Raw genomic sequence first — 22,753 nt, 5'->3', positions numbered from 1 at the left:
AGACTACAGCCAGTAGTAGGAGCTGTTCTCAACCCGCCCATAGGGGGTGGGATCTCTCTCACAGAATGTACACACAGTGTTAGCCGTCTTTTTTTGGAAGCTAAGCTAGCAGGCTCTTGTTCTGTGGAGAAAGCTGAGTAGGAGGGGTTACCATCCTCTTTTTCCCAGACATGTCCGGCCGTCGAGATCGTCCAAAATGTCCGGTATTCAGCTTTTGCTTTCTGGGGTCGCCATTCATTGTTTACATGCACACCTTTTGTTTCAATCTAACTGAATTCATTGCGATTGGTGAGTCTGAATGTAGTGTTTACATGAACGCTAAACAAGTGATCGGTTGATGTGCGTTTTAACATTGCTAAGAAAATTCCCGCTCCTCCGTGAGAGATTCGAGACCGGTGCGTCTCACAGGTGTTGCTCATCATCAGTAATCACGCCACCGGCCTCGCGCCGTTCTCCTGCACCCCTCAGCCTCGTCCTGCTCGCCACAGTAAACATGATGAATGACGACTGTAGAGCGCAAAAGCCAAATCCTATGGCGTTATTTTCCTGTCAAATGTCGAGAGCACATTATTGTATACTCTGCTCGCGCGCGCTCTCAGATACACGTTGCTCTTGTAAGTATTTTCTCTGGGCTCGCTAAGAGAATATGCCTGCACGTAAAACGTGTTCAGTGCAATCGCGAATCTCTCCTCTTCGCTTAAAGTAAGCGTGTATGTGCTTAGACTGTGTCCCGTGCGTTCGCACATGCCTAAGTACTCTTCTCTTCAATTTATTTTTATTTTTTCGTGAGAAATTCGCGCTCGCGCATTATATTAATGAACTTTCGCGATACAATAATGCGCTCTCGACATTTGACAAGAAAATAACGCCATAAAATCCCGACATTTTGGGCGAACTCGAAATCCAGGGCAGACTCGTCACGGAGACTCACGATAAAACGGCGTATTTTCAGTTTCGAGTCAACTAGTAGCTGAGCTGTCCTCTGTTACCGGTAGGCGTGGCTTGGGAGTGGCCTCGTAGGGCAGCGAAGCAAGTGCATTCTGGGAGTTGTTGTCTTTCATCCACATAAGCCAAAAATACATTTTCTGGCTTTTCTTAGTCTAGAAGGCTCCAAACTCAAAAATAATTTCACATTTCTTCTACATAAATGACCCATTTTAAATACACATTCAACTTTCCAGAGGTGAAGAATCCCTTTAAGGTTTGTACAAGCAAATATGGGACAATTACAAATAAAACTGAACATTTAAAGGGAGAGTTACAGGAACACAAAAGACAGAATAACAAAAGCCGATTATATTGAGCACTTTGAGAGCAAAAAAAAATTATACATTTTCCATTGTGAATGTGCAGAATTATGAATTATTTTGTTCAGTATATCAGAATAAAATGATCAATTATGATTTAAAAGCAGGAAGATGTTGTAAAACGAGAAAGCATAGATTGTTTGCCACAACTGAACATCACTTTAAGTGTTTTGACTTAATTTTAACGTGTTTAGACAATATCAATTCACCAGCTTTTAACTTTCATTTAATTCCACTGTTACATCATATTTCTTAAACTATACAGAAATTAATCTCTTGTGACTCATCACTTATGATCCCTGTCAATCATCAGTAGCTCCGCCCACAGAGCTCAGGATTGGTTCATTTGTGCTCCGCCTCTCACTGCAGAATCTTCCTGTTGATCTAACCAAACAATAAGATGAAGAAAGACTGACAGAAGTTCATCAACAACATTATAAAACCGTTCACTAGATACATAAAACAATCACACTACACTGAAGAGAGATTTATTGATTATATTGAGAAGAGCTGCTGGTTTTGACACTTACTGATGGATTCTCATGTTTAGAAAAGCTCTGAGGATCAAGAGTCTTCAGGAGGTCTGTGAAAGAGAGCGAGAGATCGGTCATGTGATCATCAGTGATGGAGTATCTGACTTTGACATCTGACTTACTGTGAGTGTGTCGTACAGGTCAGAGGTCGTGGACTTGAGCTCAAGAGCTGTATACGTGTCTTCATTGGGATCAGAGATCTACAGGAGAGACAGAAGGTCTTACATCACAAAATATCACAATCACAATAATACATATACATTTTTAAAAACATGATCAATGATAAACTTTGGAATATACACAATTTTATGGAAACACTATCAAAAAAGTTCCCTGACAATGTTCAAAGTAAAGGGCTTTTTCATATGTTCGTAATTTTAACAGTAAAAAAACTGTAAAAAAGCAACGGAAAAGACATGTTAATTGCAGAGATACCCTTACTATATACAGTGAAAAACTGCAATAGCTCTCACAGGACATTTCATGTAATTTTTCAACGGATTTTGGAAGTACACTGAAAAAAAAAAAAAAACCTTACCGTTGCATTTACCGTACCTTACCGTAAAAAATACAGTAGCAATTGTTATGTTTTACATCATTGAACAAAATTTTACGGTAAAAAACAGGCAACTGTGGTTTACTAGTGCTTTACTGTAAAAAATACGGCAGTAATATTTTAGGTTTTATGGCATTGAACCATGGTTAAAAAAAAAAAAACGGCCAACTGTGGTTGCCTGTAATTTAAAAATATTGTATCACAAACCAATTTGTCATAAATGTTATTGTTGAGAATTAGCAGAGGTTTAGAAGTTGATGTTTTATTGAAAATAATAAAATTTGAAGTCACCATTATGGAGATCAGTGTTTGCTTTAGTTGGGCTCTTGATCCTTGACGTCAGATTTTCTTTATGGCATGAAAATCTGAGAGAAAATGTGATCAGGTGTTGTTATTTATTGATGGTGACTTTATCATCATGTAGTGGCCTGATCTCATTAAGAGTCTTATCTTTCATTATGTTTATTACTAATATATTTCTCATTTTTGAGTGTAATAGTTCTGTGTCACTACCACACGCGAGCCAGCAGTGACAAAGAATTAATCTTAAGAACTTTAAAAACACATGGTGTATAAAAAAGGTTTTAAACTACTGTATGAGACCAACACAGACATCAAGAATCAGCATATGAATCTCAACAACAGTGATAATCAACAAAATAATCAGATAAAACTCTGAACATCACAAAACATGCTACGAAAAAGCTGCAACAAAAACATCAAAAATAAAAGTAGATATAATAATAAAAGAAAATACTAAGGCAATTCAGCATAATTTATTAATGCTACAATGCATGCTGGGAGATATTGATGAGTTTTGATTAAATTCTCCCATCATGCACTGCACTTTTATCATCACCGCTGTTGAGATTCTGAGTGTGTCTGAAAGATACAGTAGTTAAAACCTTTATTGTGCACAATATTTTACAATTCTTCAGATTCTCACAACACTGATGGATCACATGCTGTAGAATCATAGAGCAACTACAGTCAATAATGTAAAATTATTAATATGAAAAACTTCTCCATTCAACTGAAATGATAAGGTGCTCAGAAGTGTGAGCGTTTGCTGCGGTAACGAAAAATAGCGAGATGAGATGATTACTGAATAAATATTTTACTCCATGTTTCATGTAAGTAAAAGCTATATAAAATTAACAAAATAAAATAACATGAATTTCTTCAAAGTTTGGTCTTAATGTGGATTTTATAGTTTCTGCAGTTTTTCTCACTTTGCTTTCTCTTAATTTGAGCATATAGCTGAAACTAATTTAAGCCACAACACAGAGATTAGACCATGTTTTTTAACCAGATAAAATATAAATCAATGAGAAATGATTGCACGTGAATGAAGTAATCTCCGATTGGTCATGTATCTTGTACAAAACCCTCAATGGCTTGAGTCATCATAAATTTAACAGTAAATTATAATTAAAAACTTAAGCAGATTTGTTAAATTCACAAAAGAACTTCACGGCCAAGCCCATTAACAACTGCCCACTAAAATCAGGTTTATTTCATAATTTTATTATATTATAGTACAAACTGGTTACCGCTGGACTGGGGAGGTTTGAATCCTGTCACTTTGTACATTTACAGTCTGAAACACAGATAACGGCTGATCGATTCATTCTCTGCTTTTGTGAAGTCATGTTTAGATGATTTACCTGTTTCACTGTGCGATCTTCAGATTTAACACTCCTTCGTTTCTTTCTGTTATAATGAAAGACATTAGCAGCATATGGATTTATTTTAAAGATTACTAATAATCAAACACAAATTAGCCATTTCCTACATTAGACCAAAAGTGAATTTATACAATTATTGCAGTTTTTTATTGAGCTCACATTATAAACAGGATGAAGATGATGATGAAGATGATGATGAAGACTAATCCTCCAGATGCCGCTGTGATCACAATCACATTCCCACCAGCAACATGATGAACTGAAAGAGGAAGATCATCATGATTAACTCTCCAAACTGATGAATGATGTGAAGATACAGGAGTGTGTTAATAAAAGCTTCACCTGTGACAGTTACAGCGTCTGATCTCTGAAATCCATGTTGATTGTGAGCCTGACAGTAGAAGCGTCCACTCTGTAGTGCACTGAAACTCTGTCCAGATCCAACAGCTGAGGGTTCATTCTCCTTAAACCAGCTGAAGTTCAGAGCAGGAGGGTTTGAGTCACTGATGCAGTTCAGAGTCACTGAATCTCCCTCCACTATTACACCAGATCCACTCATCAACACTGAGACACTCCTGGGTGGGTCTAAAAAGAACAAATTTGAAAATTCACAATAAACATTAAAAAGTGAATGAATTTGGAAATTTTAAACAATGTGTAGATGATCATTAACTCACACATGACGTTTAAAGTCACAGCATCAGAGTATTTCTGTCCATGTTCATTGATGGACTTGCACTTGTATTCTCCACTGTCATCAGAGCTGATCTTTGAGATGCTGTAGATTCCTCCAGATCCTACAAAAGTTCCTCCTTTAAACCAGCTGATTTCTGCAGGAGGGTTTGAGTCACTGATGCAGTTCAGAGTCACTGAATCTCCCTCCACTATTACACCAGATCCACTCATCAACACTGAGACGTTCTTTGGAGGGTCTAATAACAATCACCAAATTATTTAAGACCTCTTACACATTTTTAAAATGATTAATATGAACCAAATTAATCAAAACAGAGAATTAGCATCTTATGTTTTATAATAAACTCACACATGACGTTTAAAGTCACAGCATCAGAGTATTTCTCTCCATGTTCATTGATGGACTTGCACTTGTATTCTCCACTGTCATCAGAGCTGATCTTTGAGATGCTGTAGATTCTTCCTGATCCTACAAAAGTTCTTCCTTTAATCCAGCTGATTTCTGCAGGAGGGTTTGAGTCACTGATGCAGTTCAGAGTCACTGAATCTCCCTCCACTATTACACCAGATCCACTCATCAACACTGAGACGTTCTTTGGAGGGTCTAATAACAATCACCAAATTATTTAAGACCTTTTACACATTTTTTAAATGATTAATATGAACCAAATTAATCAAAACAGAGAATTAGCATCTTATGTTTTATAATAAACTCACACATGATGTTTAAAGTCTCAGAGTATTTTTTTTTTTTCACAGTGTGATTTTTAGGGAATTGAATACAATTAGGGCCAGTTTGACCTGGACCACACAGACTGTAACCAGAAATCTAAAGTGCATGAGGGTTAAAGAGAGAAAGTCAATCTGTACTCACACATGACATTGAGCTGAACAGCAGGAGAGATGTGAGTGTGTCCGTCTACAGCACAGCTATATCTGCCTGAATCCTCTCTTCTGACTGACTGCAGCAGGAGTTCATTGTTTCTGTCTCTTCTCTCAGTTAATGGCTGTGAGTTTCTGTACCAGATGAATGTTGCTCTGTCAGTCAGAGCGCAGCTGCTTTTACATCTCAGAGTGACTGAATCTCCCTCTGTCACTCTCTCAGGAGACTCCACCTGAAGATCTGAACACAACACACACATTATATCTAGTGCTGCTGTCATACACTGATTATTATTCAACATAATGCACAGAAGAAGAGATAAACCTCATCAAAGTCACCTGTGACAGTAAGAGTCACTCCTGGATCACCAGTATATCTTCCATCTTTATTAGTGATGATTCTGAAATAGTACATGTGTGAATCCTTCAGTGTCACATGACTCAGTCTGACGGTGCAGTTCTGCTGTTGATCTCCCAGATACTGAAGCCTCTGACTGTATTCAGTGTCATTAGACAGATCTCGAGGACCTACACGTGTTTTGGTCCAGAACACTTTCTTGATCTGATGTCCAGTAGGGTATGTATAAGTGCATCTCATTATCACTGTTGAGTCCTTTAGTGCACAGATGTGTGAAGGACTGTAACTCACACTCATACCAGCACTAGAAACCCCTGAAACACAGAATTCATCAAACTGTAAATGTTGTTTTATCTGTTATATTGGGCCATGAAAACATGACTATACTTTATTACTATTAGAAAACAGCGACTCATTACAGGAAATATAAGATAAATGTAAATAAATAATCTCAGTGTGAATTACTTTAAGACAGAGGAGTGAAGAGAGAAGCAAGAAATCAGCCAAAAACAACAAGCTGCACAATTACAGTTTTTCTGAATTGCTAAAACACATTTCTTGAAACCATCACTCACTTTCTCAAAACCTTAAACACAAAAGCAAATGTGACCCGTCACGGAAACCAGGGACACAAGTCGGCAGCACAACTTTCAGTGAAGAGAGAACTGACAGTGGTGAGTGAATAAATACTGTATGCACTGCAAGTACTGTATAGTATTGTACTGAATATTGTATAGTATCGAATGTCTGTATATTCAGCATTTGCATACTGTGAAATACAGTGACCAACTGCAGAAGCCCAAAAGGTTACAGTAAAAAACTGTAAATGAAAAGCATGTTACTGTAAAGTACAGTCAGAAGAGTTGAGCAACTGCAGAATCAAGGTCAGTGAGAGAGATTTATTCTGCTTCAGCTTCACGTCTTCATGTCGGTCCGGCCGGAGAATATCATCTCTCCAGGAGAAGAGAAAAACCCTGAAGCAGATCCAGCCTTGACAACATTCTCCACACCTTCCTCTTCCTCCTCGTTCATCACCTCTTTCACACACTCTTCCTCCACTTATACACACACTCTTCCTCCTCTTACACACACTCTTCCTCCTCTTATACTCACACTCTTCCTCCTCTTATACTCATACTCTTCCTCCTCTTATACTCACACTCTTCCTCCTCTAACTCACACTCTTCCTCCTCTTATACTCATACTCTTCCTCCTCTTATACTCACACTCTTCCTCCTCTAACTCACACTCTTCCTCCTCTTATACTCACACTCTTCCTCCTCTTATACACACACTCTTCCTCCTCTTATACACACTCTTCCTTCTCTAACTCATACTCTTCCTCCTCTTATACTCATACTTATACTCTTCCTCTTTCTCCTCTTATACTCATACTCTTCCTCCTCTTATACACACACTCTTCCTCCTCTTATACTCATACTCTTCCTCCTCTTATACACACACTCTTCCTCCTCTAACTCATACTCTTCCTCCTCTAACTCATACTCTTCCTCCTCTTACACTCACACTCTTCCTCCTCTAACTCATACTCTTCCTCCTCTAACTCACTCTTCCTCCTCTTAAACTCATACTCTTCCTCCTCTTATACACACACTCTTACTCCTCTTATACTCACACTCTTCCTCCTCTAACTCACACTCTTCCTCCTCTTATACTCACACTCTTCCTCCTCTAACACACACTCTTCCTCCTCTTATACTCACACTCTTCCTCCTCTAACTCACACTCTTCCTCCTCTTATACTCACACTCTTCCTCCTCTAACACATACTCTTCCTCCTCTAACTCATACTCTTCCTCCTCTTATACACACTCTTCCTCCTCTAACTCACACTCTTCCTCCTCTAACTCACACTCTTCCTCCTCTTATACACACACTCTTCCTCCTCTAACTCACACTCTTCCTCCTCTTATACTCACACTCTTCCTCCTCTAACACACACTCTTCCTCCTCTTATACTCACACTCTTCCTCCTCTAACTCACACTCTTCCTCCTCTTATACTCACACTCTTCCTCCTCTAACACATACTCTTCCTCCTCTAACTCATACTCTTCCTCCTCTTATACACACTCTTCCTCCTCTAACTCATACTCTTCCTCCTCTAACTCACACTCTTCCTCCTCTTATACACACACTCTTCCTCCTCTAACTCACACTCTTCCTCCTCTTATACTCACACTCTTCCTCCTCTAACACACACTCTTCCTCCTCTTATACTCACACTCTTCCTCCTCTAACTCACACTCTTCCTCCTCTTATACTCACACTCTTCCTCCTCTAACACATACTCTTCCTCCTCTAACTCATACTCTTCCTCCTCTTATACACACTCTTCCTCCTCTAACTCATACTCTTCCTCCTCTAACTCACACTCTTCCTCCTCTTATACACACACTCTTCCTCCTCTTATACTCACTCTTCCTCCTCTTATACTCACTCTTCCTCCTCTTATACTCACACTCTTCATCCTCTTATACTCACTCTTCCTCCTCTTATACTCACACTCTTCCTCCTCTTATACTCATACTCTTCCTCCTCTTATACACACACTCTTCCTCCTCTAACTCACACTCTTCCTCATCTTATACTCATACTCTTCCTCCTCTTATACACACACTCTTCCTCCTCTTATACTCATACTCTTCCTCCTCTTATACACATACTCTTCCTCCTCTTATACTCATACTCTTCCTCCTCTTATACACATAGGGTGCTTCTCAATATCCCTCCTCGTCTCCTCTCACCTCCGTCCTCCATCCTATGACCCGGAAACCGATCGAGCTCAGCCATCTTGAAGGACATCTCAATTCTCTAATTGCACCGCGAGGAGTCGAGGATCGAGGAGTGAGGAGGCTTCCAGAGGAGTCATGAGCGAGGATACACAGGTGTATCCTATGCGGAAGAGTTTTATCGACTAAAACGTGACGCACGTATAAATTCTCACATCGGTCACAATAATTTTGATTTATACTTTACTTTTGCAGTTTATATAAACCACACACCTCACATATTTCAACAGGGTATCTTTCTTTATTATTATTTATTATGAATTTCTTAAATAAACAAATTTCAACAACATGAGGGCAGATCCTCTGAGCGCTGCTGATGACGCGGTCAAGTGACGCTCGAGTGATCAAGTATTCCAATGTATAAAAAAAGCTTTCATTCGATCCCTCCGTCCTCGCGTCTTTTCCTTGCAGAAAGGAAGCGAGGAGAGGAAACGAGGATGCACAAATAAGAATTGAGAAGCACCCATACTCTTCCTCCTCTTATACTCATACTCTTCCTCTTATACTCACACTCTTCCTCCTCTTATAATCACGCTCTTCCTCCTCTTATACTCACACTCTTCATCCTCTTATACTCATACTCTTCCTCCTCTAATCTTCAATGCAACATTTTGAGTCAATTTAGGCACTTTAAACTGTCTTGTATTTTGTACAGTTGGTTTCCTCTCATCATTAGAAATAAGTGTGAACAATTTTGAGTCGTTGTGTGTAAACGATGACAACTGTGTTGTACTTGTGTTTAACTTTAGCCTGCCTGTGATTAGTGTTTTGAAACATAAGTGCATCACAGTGAGACATGTGTTTTAGTGAGTGAGAATGTGTTTTGAGTTTTGCAAAAAGAGTGCAATGAGATTTACAAACAGTGTTTTAACCTGAACTTGTTTAATGTTTTACAGAAAGAGTGATTTATTCAACAAATTGGTTTAGGCTATTGAGAATTTGGTTCAGAGAAGTGGATTTAGTGTTTTAGCAATTCAGAAAAACTGTAAATCCTGGAATATGACAATATACATATTTAACATATACACATTCACTTCCGAGAACAAGAGCAAAAGATATTCACGATCTAGTGCTAGAGCAGGGCTGTGAACTGTCACACTTTCAGCCTGAGACTCTAATCGACACGTTTCACACACTCTCACGCCACACACACATTTTCTCACGCAGAGAAAAATCGCACTGACACTGACCAGAGGTGTATAGTCCAGGGGTCAGAAAGTAGAAGTCCTGCCATATGTTTATTCCACCCATGAGCTCAGCAGCTGATATCACTAATTAGTTCTCCTGCTGAATTAGCAAATCCAGGTGATTGGAACAAAATTCTGAACCTGGACTTTACACCTCTGACACCAACAGACAAGACAGAGCTGGTTACTTTTGATATGAAACAAATTCTCAGCCCTCAGATTCTGTCAATTTTATTTTGAAATTAAAACAATAAATCTCGTTTTGGCGTTGTAAATGTGACGTGGCAGATCGCTGTAGCGCCTCAGTTCAAGCGGCACGTGAACCGATCATCAACGAATGACCAATAGGTAGGCTATGTTGAAAGATACAGTAAAACTTACTGAAATGTATATGCCTCTGTAGTCGCATAGATTCAAATACTCGTATATTGTTATTCATATGTTTTATTATTATGTATTGTTGGTTACCATTTTTTAAGTAGGCTATAGATGTTTATGTTAACATCACTTAAACCTGCGTGTACTGGCGAGTGACACTAGGGGGCAGTGGTGAGCCGCAGGGCGTATCACTTTTTGACATGAAGTAGTCACACTGCCAGCTACTATGGCCCTGTCCCAAATGGCACACTCCAGACTTATGGACTTCCTCAGAGTCCACACTTAGGTGACGTCATGTAGTGCAGACATATAATATAATATAATAAAATATACCTATTTATTGTTGTCTTTGTTGAATTTTCAGATTGTACAGTGTGTGACAGAAATAAAAATGATATGTGCCACCAGAAAACACAGCCTCTTCTGTGTGTGCAACACCTCATACATAATATCGATCAATCAGTGTTTTTCAACCGCGCAAAGAAGTCAATAAAACAGCTGGAGAACAAGAATATCACATTACGTTATATAACGCTGGAGAAGCATAACATTATATTTACCCCAGGAAAGCCATTTAATGACCATAGCACGTTAATTGGCTAGAAAAATTTGCTATAGAGACCATTTGCTAAATATGTGCACTATATTAGCCTACATATTTATTACATTTTTACCTATATCACTACGATATTATAATGTTGTTATTATAATAAAAACACATTATATTTAATTAGAGTTGTTATTTTTAATCTTTAATAATAATTGCTGATAGGGCTCTGTATGATTACAGCAATGTGTGAGATTAGTTCCCTTTCAAGGGAACTCGCGTTGCGTCGAGAATGACGCTATGGGGAACGCTTTGCGTGATGACGTCTTGAAGCACATATAAAATCAGTCCAATGGTGTGGCGGAACGTCAGAGGCGGGTGACGTCACGTACCAGGAAGCTATAAAAGCCGGCCTGAAACAGAAAACGAAAGCTTTCTGAGTCTTCAGTCGTGCTCTGTGTTGAAATCTGTCCTTGTTATTTGGTGTTGTCTGTCTATATTATATATATTCAGTATGGCGAGCAATCAGCAGTTTAGAGTGTGTGTTCATCCCTGCCCGCGTTTTTTAACGGGAGGTGACACACACACTCTTTGTGTTGTTTGTTTGGGAGAGGAGCATGCCCAGTCAGCACTCGAGGGTGGTGACTGTGTGCATTGCTGTGCGCTTCCATTGCGTACGCTCCGATCCCGCTTGGCTCGGTTCAATCCCGACCACGTTCCCCAGGGCTCGGGTCCCACCGCTGCCGAGGCACGGCGTCGATCTCAGACCTGGGGTTCACAGATGGATTTATCAGTGGATGTTGAGACGGGCTCTGCCTTATCTCAGCATCCTTCTGATAGATCCAGTGCCTCTCATCAGGGTGTGGAAGCACGCGCTGCGGTTTCTTCCCCCCCGATAGAGGCACCAGTACTGCAACTATCCAGCTCTGAGGAGTTGGATGTTGTGAGTATTGACGCTGAGTCTGAGGATTCGCCACCTCAGTCTCATGCATTCGAAGAACTGCTCGATGTAGTGACTAGAGCAGTAGACAGACTTTCTCTTGAGTGGCCAGAGGATAGGCAGGACGTTCGTTCGAAAAGCAAACTCGACGAACGCTTCCTGCCATCTCGTGCACAGCCTCAGCGTACGAGTCTTCCGTTTTTCCCCGATCTCCACACCGAGGTGTCGAGATCGTGGGGAAAACCTATGTCATACAGAGTATACACACCTCAAACATCTCATTACTCTTCCATCTACAAATATAAAGAGTATGGTTATGGGGAGATGCCGAAGGTGGAAGAGACGCTTGCTAGCTATCTCTCTCCAGCAACGGCATCTTCCCTGAAGGCTCCTACACTCCCCACTAAACCAGTTAAATTCACTTCCTCCCTGATTCATAAGTCGTATGCAGCCGCTGGTCAAGCTGCAGCGTGTCTGCATACGATGTCCCTTATGCAAGCTTATCAGGCAGAATTACTGGATGATTTAGAGGAGGGCGGGGGTATTGGTCCTGACACAGTAGCCGAACTGCGTAGAGCCACAGATTTGTCTCTCAGGGCCACCAAGGAGACCGCTAAATCAATCGGGCGGTCTATGGCAGCCCTGGTGGCCACTGAGAGGCATCTGTGGCTCAATCTGAGTGACATCAAAGATAGAGAGAAACATGTTCTATTAGATGCTCCGGTTTCTACTGTTGGGTTATTTGGAGATGCAGTGAACAGTGCGGTAGCTAAATCACAAGAAGCTTCAAAACAGGCTGCTGCACTCCAGAAACTTCTCCCCCGCCGCTCTTTCATTGAGGCTGCTGAGCGGGAGCAGCCTCACTCCTCTAAAAAGAGCGCTGATCATCGTGCCACTCAAAAGCAGAGTGTGTCCTCCCGTGCTCCCCCACAAAAATCTCGGGGACACGGAGGGCGCGCTCAAACCCAGCAGTCTTCGAGGGGTAGAGCGGATCTGCGGACCGTTATTACTGCCAAGAAGGCTGCTGGGAAGAAATCCTGACGTCCGAGGGCTCAGGACAAATGAGGGTAGTCCCCCCCGAAGCAGAGCGGTTAACACCTCTTTTTACGGTGCCCGTCTCTCTTCGGTACCCTCAGGGGACCGTTCTGCCAACCCTGCCGTCTCCGGTGTTACAGGGCGCAGCGGTCTCCGGCGAGCACATATCTCAAGGACCACCCGGAAACGTAGTGGCCTCGGGATGCCCGCCCCCTCCGAGGAGGGTGTTAGAGCAGTCTGTTCGGTTGTTCCCTGCCGGTGCGCCGTTACAGGGCGACGAATTGACTACTCAACAACAACAAAATCCAGAAACCAGTCTCGAGAGGCTGGTACCTCTAGTAGAATCTTTGACAGCGTGGAAGCTACTGTCAAATGTTTCTCGTTGGGTCCTGCAGACCGTGGAAAAAGGGTATCAGATACAATTCAAGAAACGCCCACCTCGGTTTATGGGGGTCCTGCCCACAGTGGTGGCCCCCGAGCAGGTTCTGGTTATGGAACAGGAAGTAAACACTCTGTTAGAGAAAGGGGCCATAGAATGTGTACCCCCCTCCAACAGGGAAACCGGGTTTTACAGCCGGTACTTCATAGTTCCGAAGAAGGACGGGGGATTGCGTCCCATTTTAGATCTTCGAGTTCTGAACGAGTCAGTCATGCAGCTCAAGTTCAAAATGTTAACATTGAGACAGATCGTGCCACAGATCAGGTCCGAGGACTGGTTTGTCACGATAGACCTCAAGGACGCATATTTCCATATTTCCATCTGTCCGTGTCATTGGAAGTTCCTGAGGTTTGCTTTCGGGGGCAAAGCATACCAATATCGTGTTCTTCCATTCGGCCTAGCTTTATCACCCCGCACTTTCACCAAATGCATGGATGCAGCTCTGGCGCCGCTGCGCCTCCAGGGTATTCGCATCATGAACTACATCGACGATTGGTTGATTTTAGCTCAGTCGCATCAGTTGGCGGTTCAACATCGAGATGTTGTTCTCGCCCACATGAAAGAGTTGGGGTTACGGCTGAACGCCAAGAAGAGTGTGCTTTCTCCACTCCAGAGGACCACTTTTTTAGGCGTGGTTTGGGACTCAGTGTCGATGCAGGCGCGCCTGTCACCGCCACGTATAGAGTCCATCCTTGCAGCTGTGAAAAGTGTAAAGCTAGGCCAGCTACTCACTGTCAAACAGTTCCAGAGACTGTTGGGTCTCTGGCAGCAGCTTCCAACGTGATACCTTTTGGACTGCTGCACATGAGGCCCCTGCAGTGGTGGCTCAGGACCAGGGGGTTTTCCCCGAGGGGCAACCCATTTCGCACAATCAAGGTCACGCGGCGATGCTTACGTGCCCTGGTTATGTGGAAGAAACCTTGGTTCCTGTCCCAGGGCCCAGTGTTGGGAGCTCCTTGTCGTCGCAAACTGCTAACGACGGATGCTTCCCTCACGGGTTGGGGAGCGATCCTGGAGGGTCGCTCGTCTCAAGGTCTGTGGGAAGACCATCATCGTTCCTGGCATATCAATCGCCTAGAGATGTTAGCTGTCTTCCGGGCTCTGAGGAGCTTTATCACAGATCTCAGGGGACACCATGTGTTAGTGCATTCGGACAACACGTCGGTAGTCGCCTATATCAACCACCAAGGGGGTTTGCGCTCGCGCCCATTATCCAATCTGGCACGCCATATCCTCTTGTGGTCCCAGGGGAAGTTGCTGTCGCTCAGGGCAGCCTACATCCCCGGGGTTCAGAATATAGGAGCAGACACTCTGTCGAGACAGGGGCCGAGGCCCGGGGAATGGAGGCTCCACCCCGAGGTGGTGGAGCTGATATGGAGGGAGTTCGGCCAAGCACAAGTGGATCTGTTTGCGTCTCGAGAGACGTCTCACTGTCCACTTTGGTTCTCCCTCACGCATCCAGCTCCTCTGGGACTGGATGCTATGGTACAGGCGTGGCCGAGGCTACGTCTGTACACCTTTCCCCCAGTTGCTCTGCTCCCGGGAGTTCTGGAGAGAGTTCGCAGGGACCGGGTTTGCCTGCTTCTTATAGCCCCGCGCTGGCCGGGCAGAGTATGGTTTCCCGATCTTGTGTCCCTCCTCGACGGGCATCCTCTGGAGCTTCCTGTCAGGAGGGACCTTCTGTCCCAAGCAGGGGGCTCAATATTTCACCCCCGCCCAGAACTGTGGAACCTGTGGGCTTGGCCTCTGAGGGGGCCCAGCTCATAGAGTCAGGTCTCTCAACTGAGGTTGTTGAGACCATTCTACAGTCCAGAGCTCCCTCCACGAGGAAACTTTATGCCCTGAAGTGGAGAGTCTTCACTTCTTGGTGTAGTGACCGTCGGTTGGACCCAGTTAACTGCCCAATTGGTACAGTGCTGGAGTTCCTGCAGGACCGGTTCACGGCAGGTCTGACCCCGTCCACTTTAAAGGTTTATGTGGCGGCCATAGGTGCTTACCACATTCCTTTGGGTGGAATGTCTGTGGGGAAAGACCCTTTGATATCTCGTTTCCTTCGTGGCACTTGGAGGCTGAGGCCTGCAGTTCGCTCTAGGGTGCCACCATGGGACTTGTCCATTGCTCTACAAGGCCTGTCCCTGGCCCCCTTTGAGCCCATTGAGGAGGTTCCTGAGAAGTTTCTAACTCTGAAAGCTCTTTTCCTTCTGGCTATTTCATCTCTCAAGAGAATTGGGGATCTTCAAGCATTGTCGGTTGCTCCGTCATGCTTAGAGTTTGCTCCGGGTATGGTGAAAGCTTTTCTACATCCGAGACCGGGTTATATCCCCAAGGTCCCCACTAATGTGGTCAGACCTATTGTTCTGCAGGCCTTTTGTCCTCCTCCTTTTCAGAATGCGGACCAGGAGGCTAATAATTTGCTTTGCCCAGTTCGGGCGTTAGACGCTTATGTCCACAGAGCTGCCCTGTGGCGTAAAAGTGATCAATTATTTGTGTGCTTTGGGTCTCCTAACAAGGGAGGTCCAGTGTCTAAGCAGAGGATGAGCAAGTGGGTGGTCGAGGCTATCTCACTTGCTTATGAGGCGGCTGGGCAGCCTTCTCCTATGGCTGTCCGGTCCCATTCTACAAGGAGTATGGCGGCCTCTAAGGCCCTTATATCAGGAGTATCGTTACAGGACGTCTGTGATGCGGCAGGCTGGTCCTCACCGCACACTTTCGTCAGGTTCTACTCTCTGGATCTAGACTCTGCTCCAGGGTCTCATGTTTTGTCTTCCTAGTGCTGCTCACCAGATTTCACACGGGACAGACACTTGTAGCTATGGAGGCGTTGGTATAGACGTTCCCCATAGCGTCATTCTCGACGCAACGCGAGTTCCCTTGAAAGGGAACGCCTTGGTTACGACTGTAACCTCGGTTCCCTGAAGAGCTTCCTGGTACGTGACCTCACCCGCCTCTGACGTTCCGCCACACCATTGGACTGATTTTATATGTGCTTCAAGACGTCATCACGCAAAGCGTTCCCCATAGCGTCATTCTCGACGCAACGCTCGTTCCCTCTTCAGGGAACCAAGGTTACAGTCGTAACCGAGGCGTTTTTTCTTGAGAAAAATGAACATGTATCTACAGTACCTAATATCATCCAAATTAATCGATATTGAATCAAGATCGGAATCAAATCACAAGAATTGAATTCATGATAGAGATTGAAAGAATTGAAATCATGAAATTTGTGTCAAGCAATAATAATAATTAAATAAAACAGTAGCCTACCAGTCATTGTACCATGTAAACATTTTAAGATGTTGTCACTAAACTTCTAAAATTCTGTTATTTTAAATAATACAATTCTGATGTTTTGCCAGTCACAATAAACTTATTGTGATGCAAGTTTGTTTTTCTTTTTTACACCCCATCAATCCCCCTTCCATAATTCTCCCTTTAAACTAAACTCAGAAGTTAGCAGCCCTGTCCTACAGTGATCTTTTGATGAGCTTTGATGGAGGGTGTTGCAGAAAAGCAGAAGTAAACGTACAGAGACAGAGGAGTGAAGAGAGAACCACGAACAACATGCACTCTCAAATAATGAAATATATGACAAATAAGACGAAGAAAATAATCAAAGTTGATTTATTAAAAACCCAATGACATCATCATATTAGTTTTGTGGCTTTTAGTTCTTATCTATCAGCTCAGATCTCATTTATGCTAGTGAACTCCTTTGACATGATAAATATTTAACATGAACACATTCACTTCTGAGAACATGAGCCAAACATATTCATGATCTGCTGATACGGTGACTTTTGTCCAATCAAAAGCTCTGAACTTTGAGAAAGTCCCTCCCCCTAAACCATGTGACACTGACTAGCAAGTAGCAAAAGTCTACTGGACATTTCTAAAAGGAGCGTTTGACATGTTCAACACAAACTTCCTGTTTCAGAGAGAAATATGTGAGAACAGGACAGAAGAAAGTGCAGATCAGCCGCTCATGAGGCCTTAAATAAAACATCAGAGTGTTTCTAATGTGAATGTAAGAGAGACTCACCGTGAATCATGAGCAGAAAGAAGATCAGAGGAAGAGGAGGAGCCATTCTGACCCACATCAGCATAAAATATATCTATAATACAGCATTAATATAATCATCACTTAAACAAGTATATGTAAATCACCCTATTCTTAACATTTCTCATGTAAAGACACGCATGTTATATGAGCAATAATCATCAGTTTCATTTAAGTAAGAGTGTGTTTGTCTTACCGTGTTGAAGCTCATCAGATCAACAGCAACCAAATGACTGACTGTTTTAACACAAGCACTTTCACTTCACAGTGAAGGACTTTGTGTGGATAACACAGTTTATTAACCCTCAGGGGACCACGGTGTTTTGGGGGCCTTTGAGATGTTCTGACATGCCTTGACATTTGTGCTTTTTTCAGTTATTTATAAACATGTTAATGGCAAAGGTGTAAATTCACTCTATATAGCACAAACAGGGCTACCATAATATGCGAGCAATGTGTATGTAGATGTTTGTATTTTTAAGAGAATAATGTTTATGCGTGGTTATTGGAAAAAATTAAAATGAAAGTTGCTGAATTAAGACCACAAAACACATATTAAATATGTGTCCACAAGACTTTTGACTGATGGATGTTGTCCCTTTGTGTTCTAGCTTCAAAATTATGTGAAAATAGTTTTGCTTTATCGTTCACAAAAAAAAATACATTGATTTAAATGGTGTAAAACAGGTTTTGCTTGGAAAGCCAATATGCAAGGGGGAGGAGTAGTTTACACCTTAGATTGCATAATCTCTGCATAATCTCCCCACCCACTCTGCATAATGACTCTGCCTAATGAGCCATTCATTCAGGTGTGACACTGACTGAGCCACAATGCAAGGACAAAAGATGTATTTAGAAGAACTTATATTGACCATTTAAGATTTCGCTTACATTTCTCTTGTAAATATGTTTTGCTATTTTATTAAAAATGTTACAATTACAACAATAATTACAATTTCAACAATATTTCAAGTGTACTCTTTCTTTGTAAAAAAAAAAAGAAAAAAGATTATAGGCCTACATTTTATCATATGTATTCATTAGTTTGAATATAGCCAACATTGGAACATCTAACATCTTAGTCTATGAATTTATTTTTGACAAAAATAGTATTTTTTTTGCAGTTTAATACGTTGCTTATACAAATACATTTTTTTCAACATATTCCAGTGGATTTTTACTCATCTCAGTAGGCTATAGCAAAGCAGTTTATTCTTTCACACACAGACGCACGATTCATATTTAGGCTAAACAGTCTTTACAAATATGTACCCTTCATTCATCTCACAGAAAGGCGAGTCATATTATAGAAATACGATTCATCTTTTTGCGGTTTGCATAGGCCTACACTAACGTTATTCCATAACGTTATTCCACACGTGAGAAAAGAAAACAGCCTACCTCACTCCTCAGCGGAATCTGCTCCTCATATCAGGAGATATTGCTCCTCATATCAGCACTGTTCTAAGGAATCTTTTCTCCATAAGGTAGGCTATATTATGCCTCACTCGATCGCGACGCGCTGTGTTTACAGCTGATGGGCGTTTCACAGATCTTCAATAGTTCTCATAATTTGCGTTTGAATAGCACGCGCTCTCCGGGGAGTGGTCACATTACTGTGAATGAGCTCGTAATGAGCTCGACAGGAGTCGCTCTCTTTTTATACAGATTACAGAAGCTGAGAATATTTGTTTTTTATATAAGTTACTTCATTTAACAGATGCGATCTCAAGCTTTATGCCCGTGGGTCTGTTTGCCTGTTTGACTAAATTTTCGCGGAGTTATTGATCATTTTCGAACGCGTTTCAAATGGGAGTTCACGGACAGAGGGAAGGCAGAAATCGCATCATGTTAATTTTTCTTTATTTGTCAAAAAGCAAAACACTTTATTTTTATTGTGAGTATACAGAAAAAAAATAGAAACTGAACAGGATCGATTGATGTATTACACGAAAATGAAAGATCAAAATTAACAGAGCATTTGGTGTTTATTTTCATTGCTAAAAAAAAAAACCGAGCAAAACGCGCGGGCGCGTTTGTGGTCCCCTGAGGGTTAATAACCAGCGACGGAAATATCACAGTCCCTCCCTCAACAAGAGAACAACATTACTGAACTAAACCTACTGAAAGAAAAATGATGATCTTTATCTGTAAGTTGAAGATGAATAATTGTGAAGATGAATGAAGATGAATGATAGTGATTTACAGGTGAGGCTCATCAAGGTGGATGTCAGTCGCAGGAGATGGTGACCTCTGGTGGCAGTTTGAGAGATTGAACGAGCACATATGTGTCACGGTTGGTAGATCCGCTGTCTCATTCTAGTCTGTGTGTTTACGTGTGTGTGTGGGTGTGTCTCAGTTCATTCATTGTTTCATGTGGGCGTTGTCACTGATCTCCCTATCATCCTGATCAGCGACAGCTGTTGGTAATTATCACAGCCTATTTAATGCCCTGTCTTTCGTCTCATGTTTGTCAGATCGTTGTTTGATGATTCCCCGTCTGCGTGCCTGTTCCTGTTTGTTTCCTCGTGTTTCGCCTGCACTGTACTGGACCGGATTCTTCACCGACGATCTCACCACGGATTCTTCACTGACGATCTCACCACGGATTCTTCACCAGCACTCTCACTGAGGATCGCCTGTCTCAGCCCCTGTGTCACGCTCTCCTGTTGCTGTGTTCCTGGCGGTCTCCTGTGAACTGTGTTCCTGACCATCGCATCAGAAGAATTCATTATCTGTCTTTAACTTTGAGTGTTTATTACACAATAAACATATTGAGCACTCGCACTTGTTTCCTCTCAGTTTGTCGTTACAGAACGATCTGACCCAACATGGAAGCAGCGAGCGCGGAATCTTTCAAGGATTTTGTGGACCACAGTATCGCCAGGATGGATCAGCAGCAGGAGAGTATCTCTAACACCGGACGTGCGGTTCAAGCGCTCGTGACACAGGTGTCCGGGCTCACTCAGCAAATCCAACTGCTGAGCCCTCCCACTGTGCCGCCCACACCGCCTGTTCACCCCGTCGCGCCGGACGTCAGAGATCGTCCAGAACCACGACTACCTGTTCCTGAGAGCTATGCTGGTGAGCCGAACTTTTGCAGAGCGTTTCTCACAAAGTGTTCTATGCATTTTGCTCTACAGCCGAAGACGTTCGAGACTGAGAGTTCCAAGGTGGCTTTCGTCCTTACATTGCTGAAGGGGAGAGCGGCGTTGTGGGGAACAGCGGTGTGGGAGAACCAAGACCAATGCTGCGCCTCGTTCCACGCACTCTCCACAGAAATGAAGAGGGTCTTCGACCGCGTGGTGGCCGGCCGGGAGGCGGCCAGAAAACTAGCCGACCTGAAACAGGGAAGCTCTTCGGTGGCGGATTACTCGATTGAGTTTCGGACCCTGGCGGCGGAGTGCAAGTGGAACGAGGAGGCACAGTGGGATATGTTCCTGCATGGGCTGTCCGACCGTGTGCAACGTGAGATCTACCTGCTGGACCTACCTCCTCGGCTCAACGGGCTCATCGACCTGGCTCTGCGGGTGGATGCCCGCATCAACCAGCTGGACCAACATCTCCATCCCATCCGCATCCATGGCAGCGTTGGGCCGAGGGGCAGCCTGGAGGAGAGCACGGTCGGACCCACCAACGATCCCGAGCCCATGCAGGTAGGGAGAGCCCGGCTTTCCCGGGAGGAGAGAGAGAGGCGGAGATCCCAAGGACTCTGCCTTTACTGCGGCGGCCGTGGACACTTCTTACATTCGTGCCCGGTAAAAGAGCAAGCCCGATAGTAAAGTTGAGGCTACTATCGGGTGGGATCTCCGCCGGGAAGTCCTCACCATCCACTCTCCTTCCGGTTAGGCTGAGATGGGCCAACAGCACACACACCTGCCAGGCACTTGTGGACTCCGGGGCCGAGGGAAACTTCATGGACATTCACTTAGCACACAAGCTTCACCTTCCTATCTCGGCTCTTCCTCATCAGATCTCGGTCAGTGCGCTAAATGGTCAACAGCTTCCCAATATCTCCCTCTCCACTGGTCCCATAACCCTCATCACCTCTGGCAACCACGTTGAGACTATTCCCTTCCTCCTTATGGACTCCCCTGTCGCCCCGGTGGTGTTGGGTCAGACACAACCCTCGTGTGGATTGGGGCTCCAACACTATTTCCATGTGGAGCGTGTCCTGTCACGAGTCCTGTCTTGTTTCTGCCTGTCCGTCTGTGTCTGTTTCTGTGTTACAGGAGAAGGCGGCGGATGTATCAAACGTGCCTGCGGAGTATCTGGACCTGAAGGAAGTGTTCAGTAAGTCTCGGGCTGCCTCTCTCCCTCCGCATCGTCCCTATGACTGTGCTATAGATCTAGTGCCAGGTAAGTCTCCGTCTAAGGGCAAACTTTACTCTCTTTCGGTACCTGAGAGGGAGGCCATGGAGAAATATATTTCTGATTCTTTAGCAGCTGGGTTCATCCGACCTTCCTCTTCTCCTGCGGGGGCGGGATTCTTTTTTGTGGGTAAGAAGGATGGTTCTCTGCGACCTTGTATTGATTACCGGGAGCTGAACAACATCACGGTAAAGAACACCTATCCCTTGCCGTTGATGTCTTCAGCTTTCGAGAGGTTGCAGGGAGCGTCCATTTTCACAAAATTGGATTTACGTAATGCCTATCATTTGGTTCGCATCAGGAAGGGGGATGAATGGAAAACCGCATTCAATACCCCCAGGGGGCACTTTGAATATTTGGTTATGCCTTTTGGGCTTTCCAACTCCCCAGCGGTTTTTCAGGCACTCGTCAATGACGTGTTGAGAGACATGGTTGATCAGTTCATATATGTCTACCTGGATGACATATTGATTTTTTCTTCGTCTCTCCAGGAACACGTTCAGCACGTCAGACGAGTGCTTCAGAGGCTGCTAGAAAATGGGCTTTTTGTCAAGGCGGAGAAATGCGAATTTCATGCACAGTCTGTCTCTTTTTTAGGATACATCGTCTCTTCTGAGGGAATGCGCATGGATCCTGACAAGGTTAAGGCTGTGATGGATTGGCCAAGTCCAGATTCCCGTAAGGCCCTACAGCGGTTTCTGGGGTTCGCCAATTTCTATCGGCGTTTCATTCGCAATTTCAGCCAGCTAGCCGCACCTCTGACTGCCTTGACCTCCCCCAGAACGACGTTCAGGTGGTCGGACACAGCTGAGGCTGTGTTCTCGAACCTCAAGAGTCGCTTCGTTTCGGCTCCCATCCTTGTCGCCCCTGATTCCACACGTCAGTTCGTGGTGGAGGTCGACGCGTCAGAGGTGGGGGTAGGAGCAGTTCTATCCCAGCGCGCGTCCTCAGATGACAAGATGCATCC

The 22,753-nt window shown here is 43.5% G+C and overlaps 1 protein-coding gene and 1 long non-coding RNA gene across 2 annotated transcripts; both read right to left on the bottom strand.

Moving 5' to 3' along the window:
• Positions 1-1,962: 1,962 nt before the first annotated feature.
• Positions 1,963-4,346, bottom strand: LOC311078251. The gene is made up of 3 exons (XR_014605096.1): positions 4,244-4,346; positions 4,064-4,109; positions 1,963-2,040 (listed from the first exon to the last, which is right to left on the bottom strand). It is a non-coding gene; the product is annotated as an uncharacterized lncRNA (long non-coding RNA).
• An 89-nt stretch (positions 4,347-4,435) lies between these two features.
• On the bottom strand, positions 4,436-20,129 carry LOC311077928 (pregnancy-specific beta-1-glycoprotein 5-like; the record flags this gene model as incomplete). Its single annotated transcript, XM_084106573.1, has 6 exons — positions 4,436-4,557; positions 5,130-5,384; positions 5,655-5,903; positions 6,002-6,334; positions 17,398-17,470; positions 20,019-20,129. The coding sequence occupies 6 exons, from the start codon at positions 20,127-20,129 to the stop codon at positions 4,436-4,438; spliced, it is 1,143 nt and encodes a 380-aa protein (XP_083962699.1).
• Positions 20,130-22,753: the final 2,624 nt, after the last annotated feature.

This window comes from Abramis brama (assembly GCF_963993115.1).
Source record: "Abramis brama genome assembly, chromosome: 2".
Lineage (NCBI taxonomy): Eukaryota > Metazoa > Chordata > Actinopteri > Cypriniformes > Leuciscidae > Abramis > Abramis brama.
Note: the sequence above shows the minus strand (reverse complement) of the source record. Positions and strands in the feature narration are given on the sequence as shown.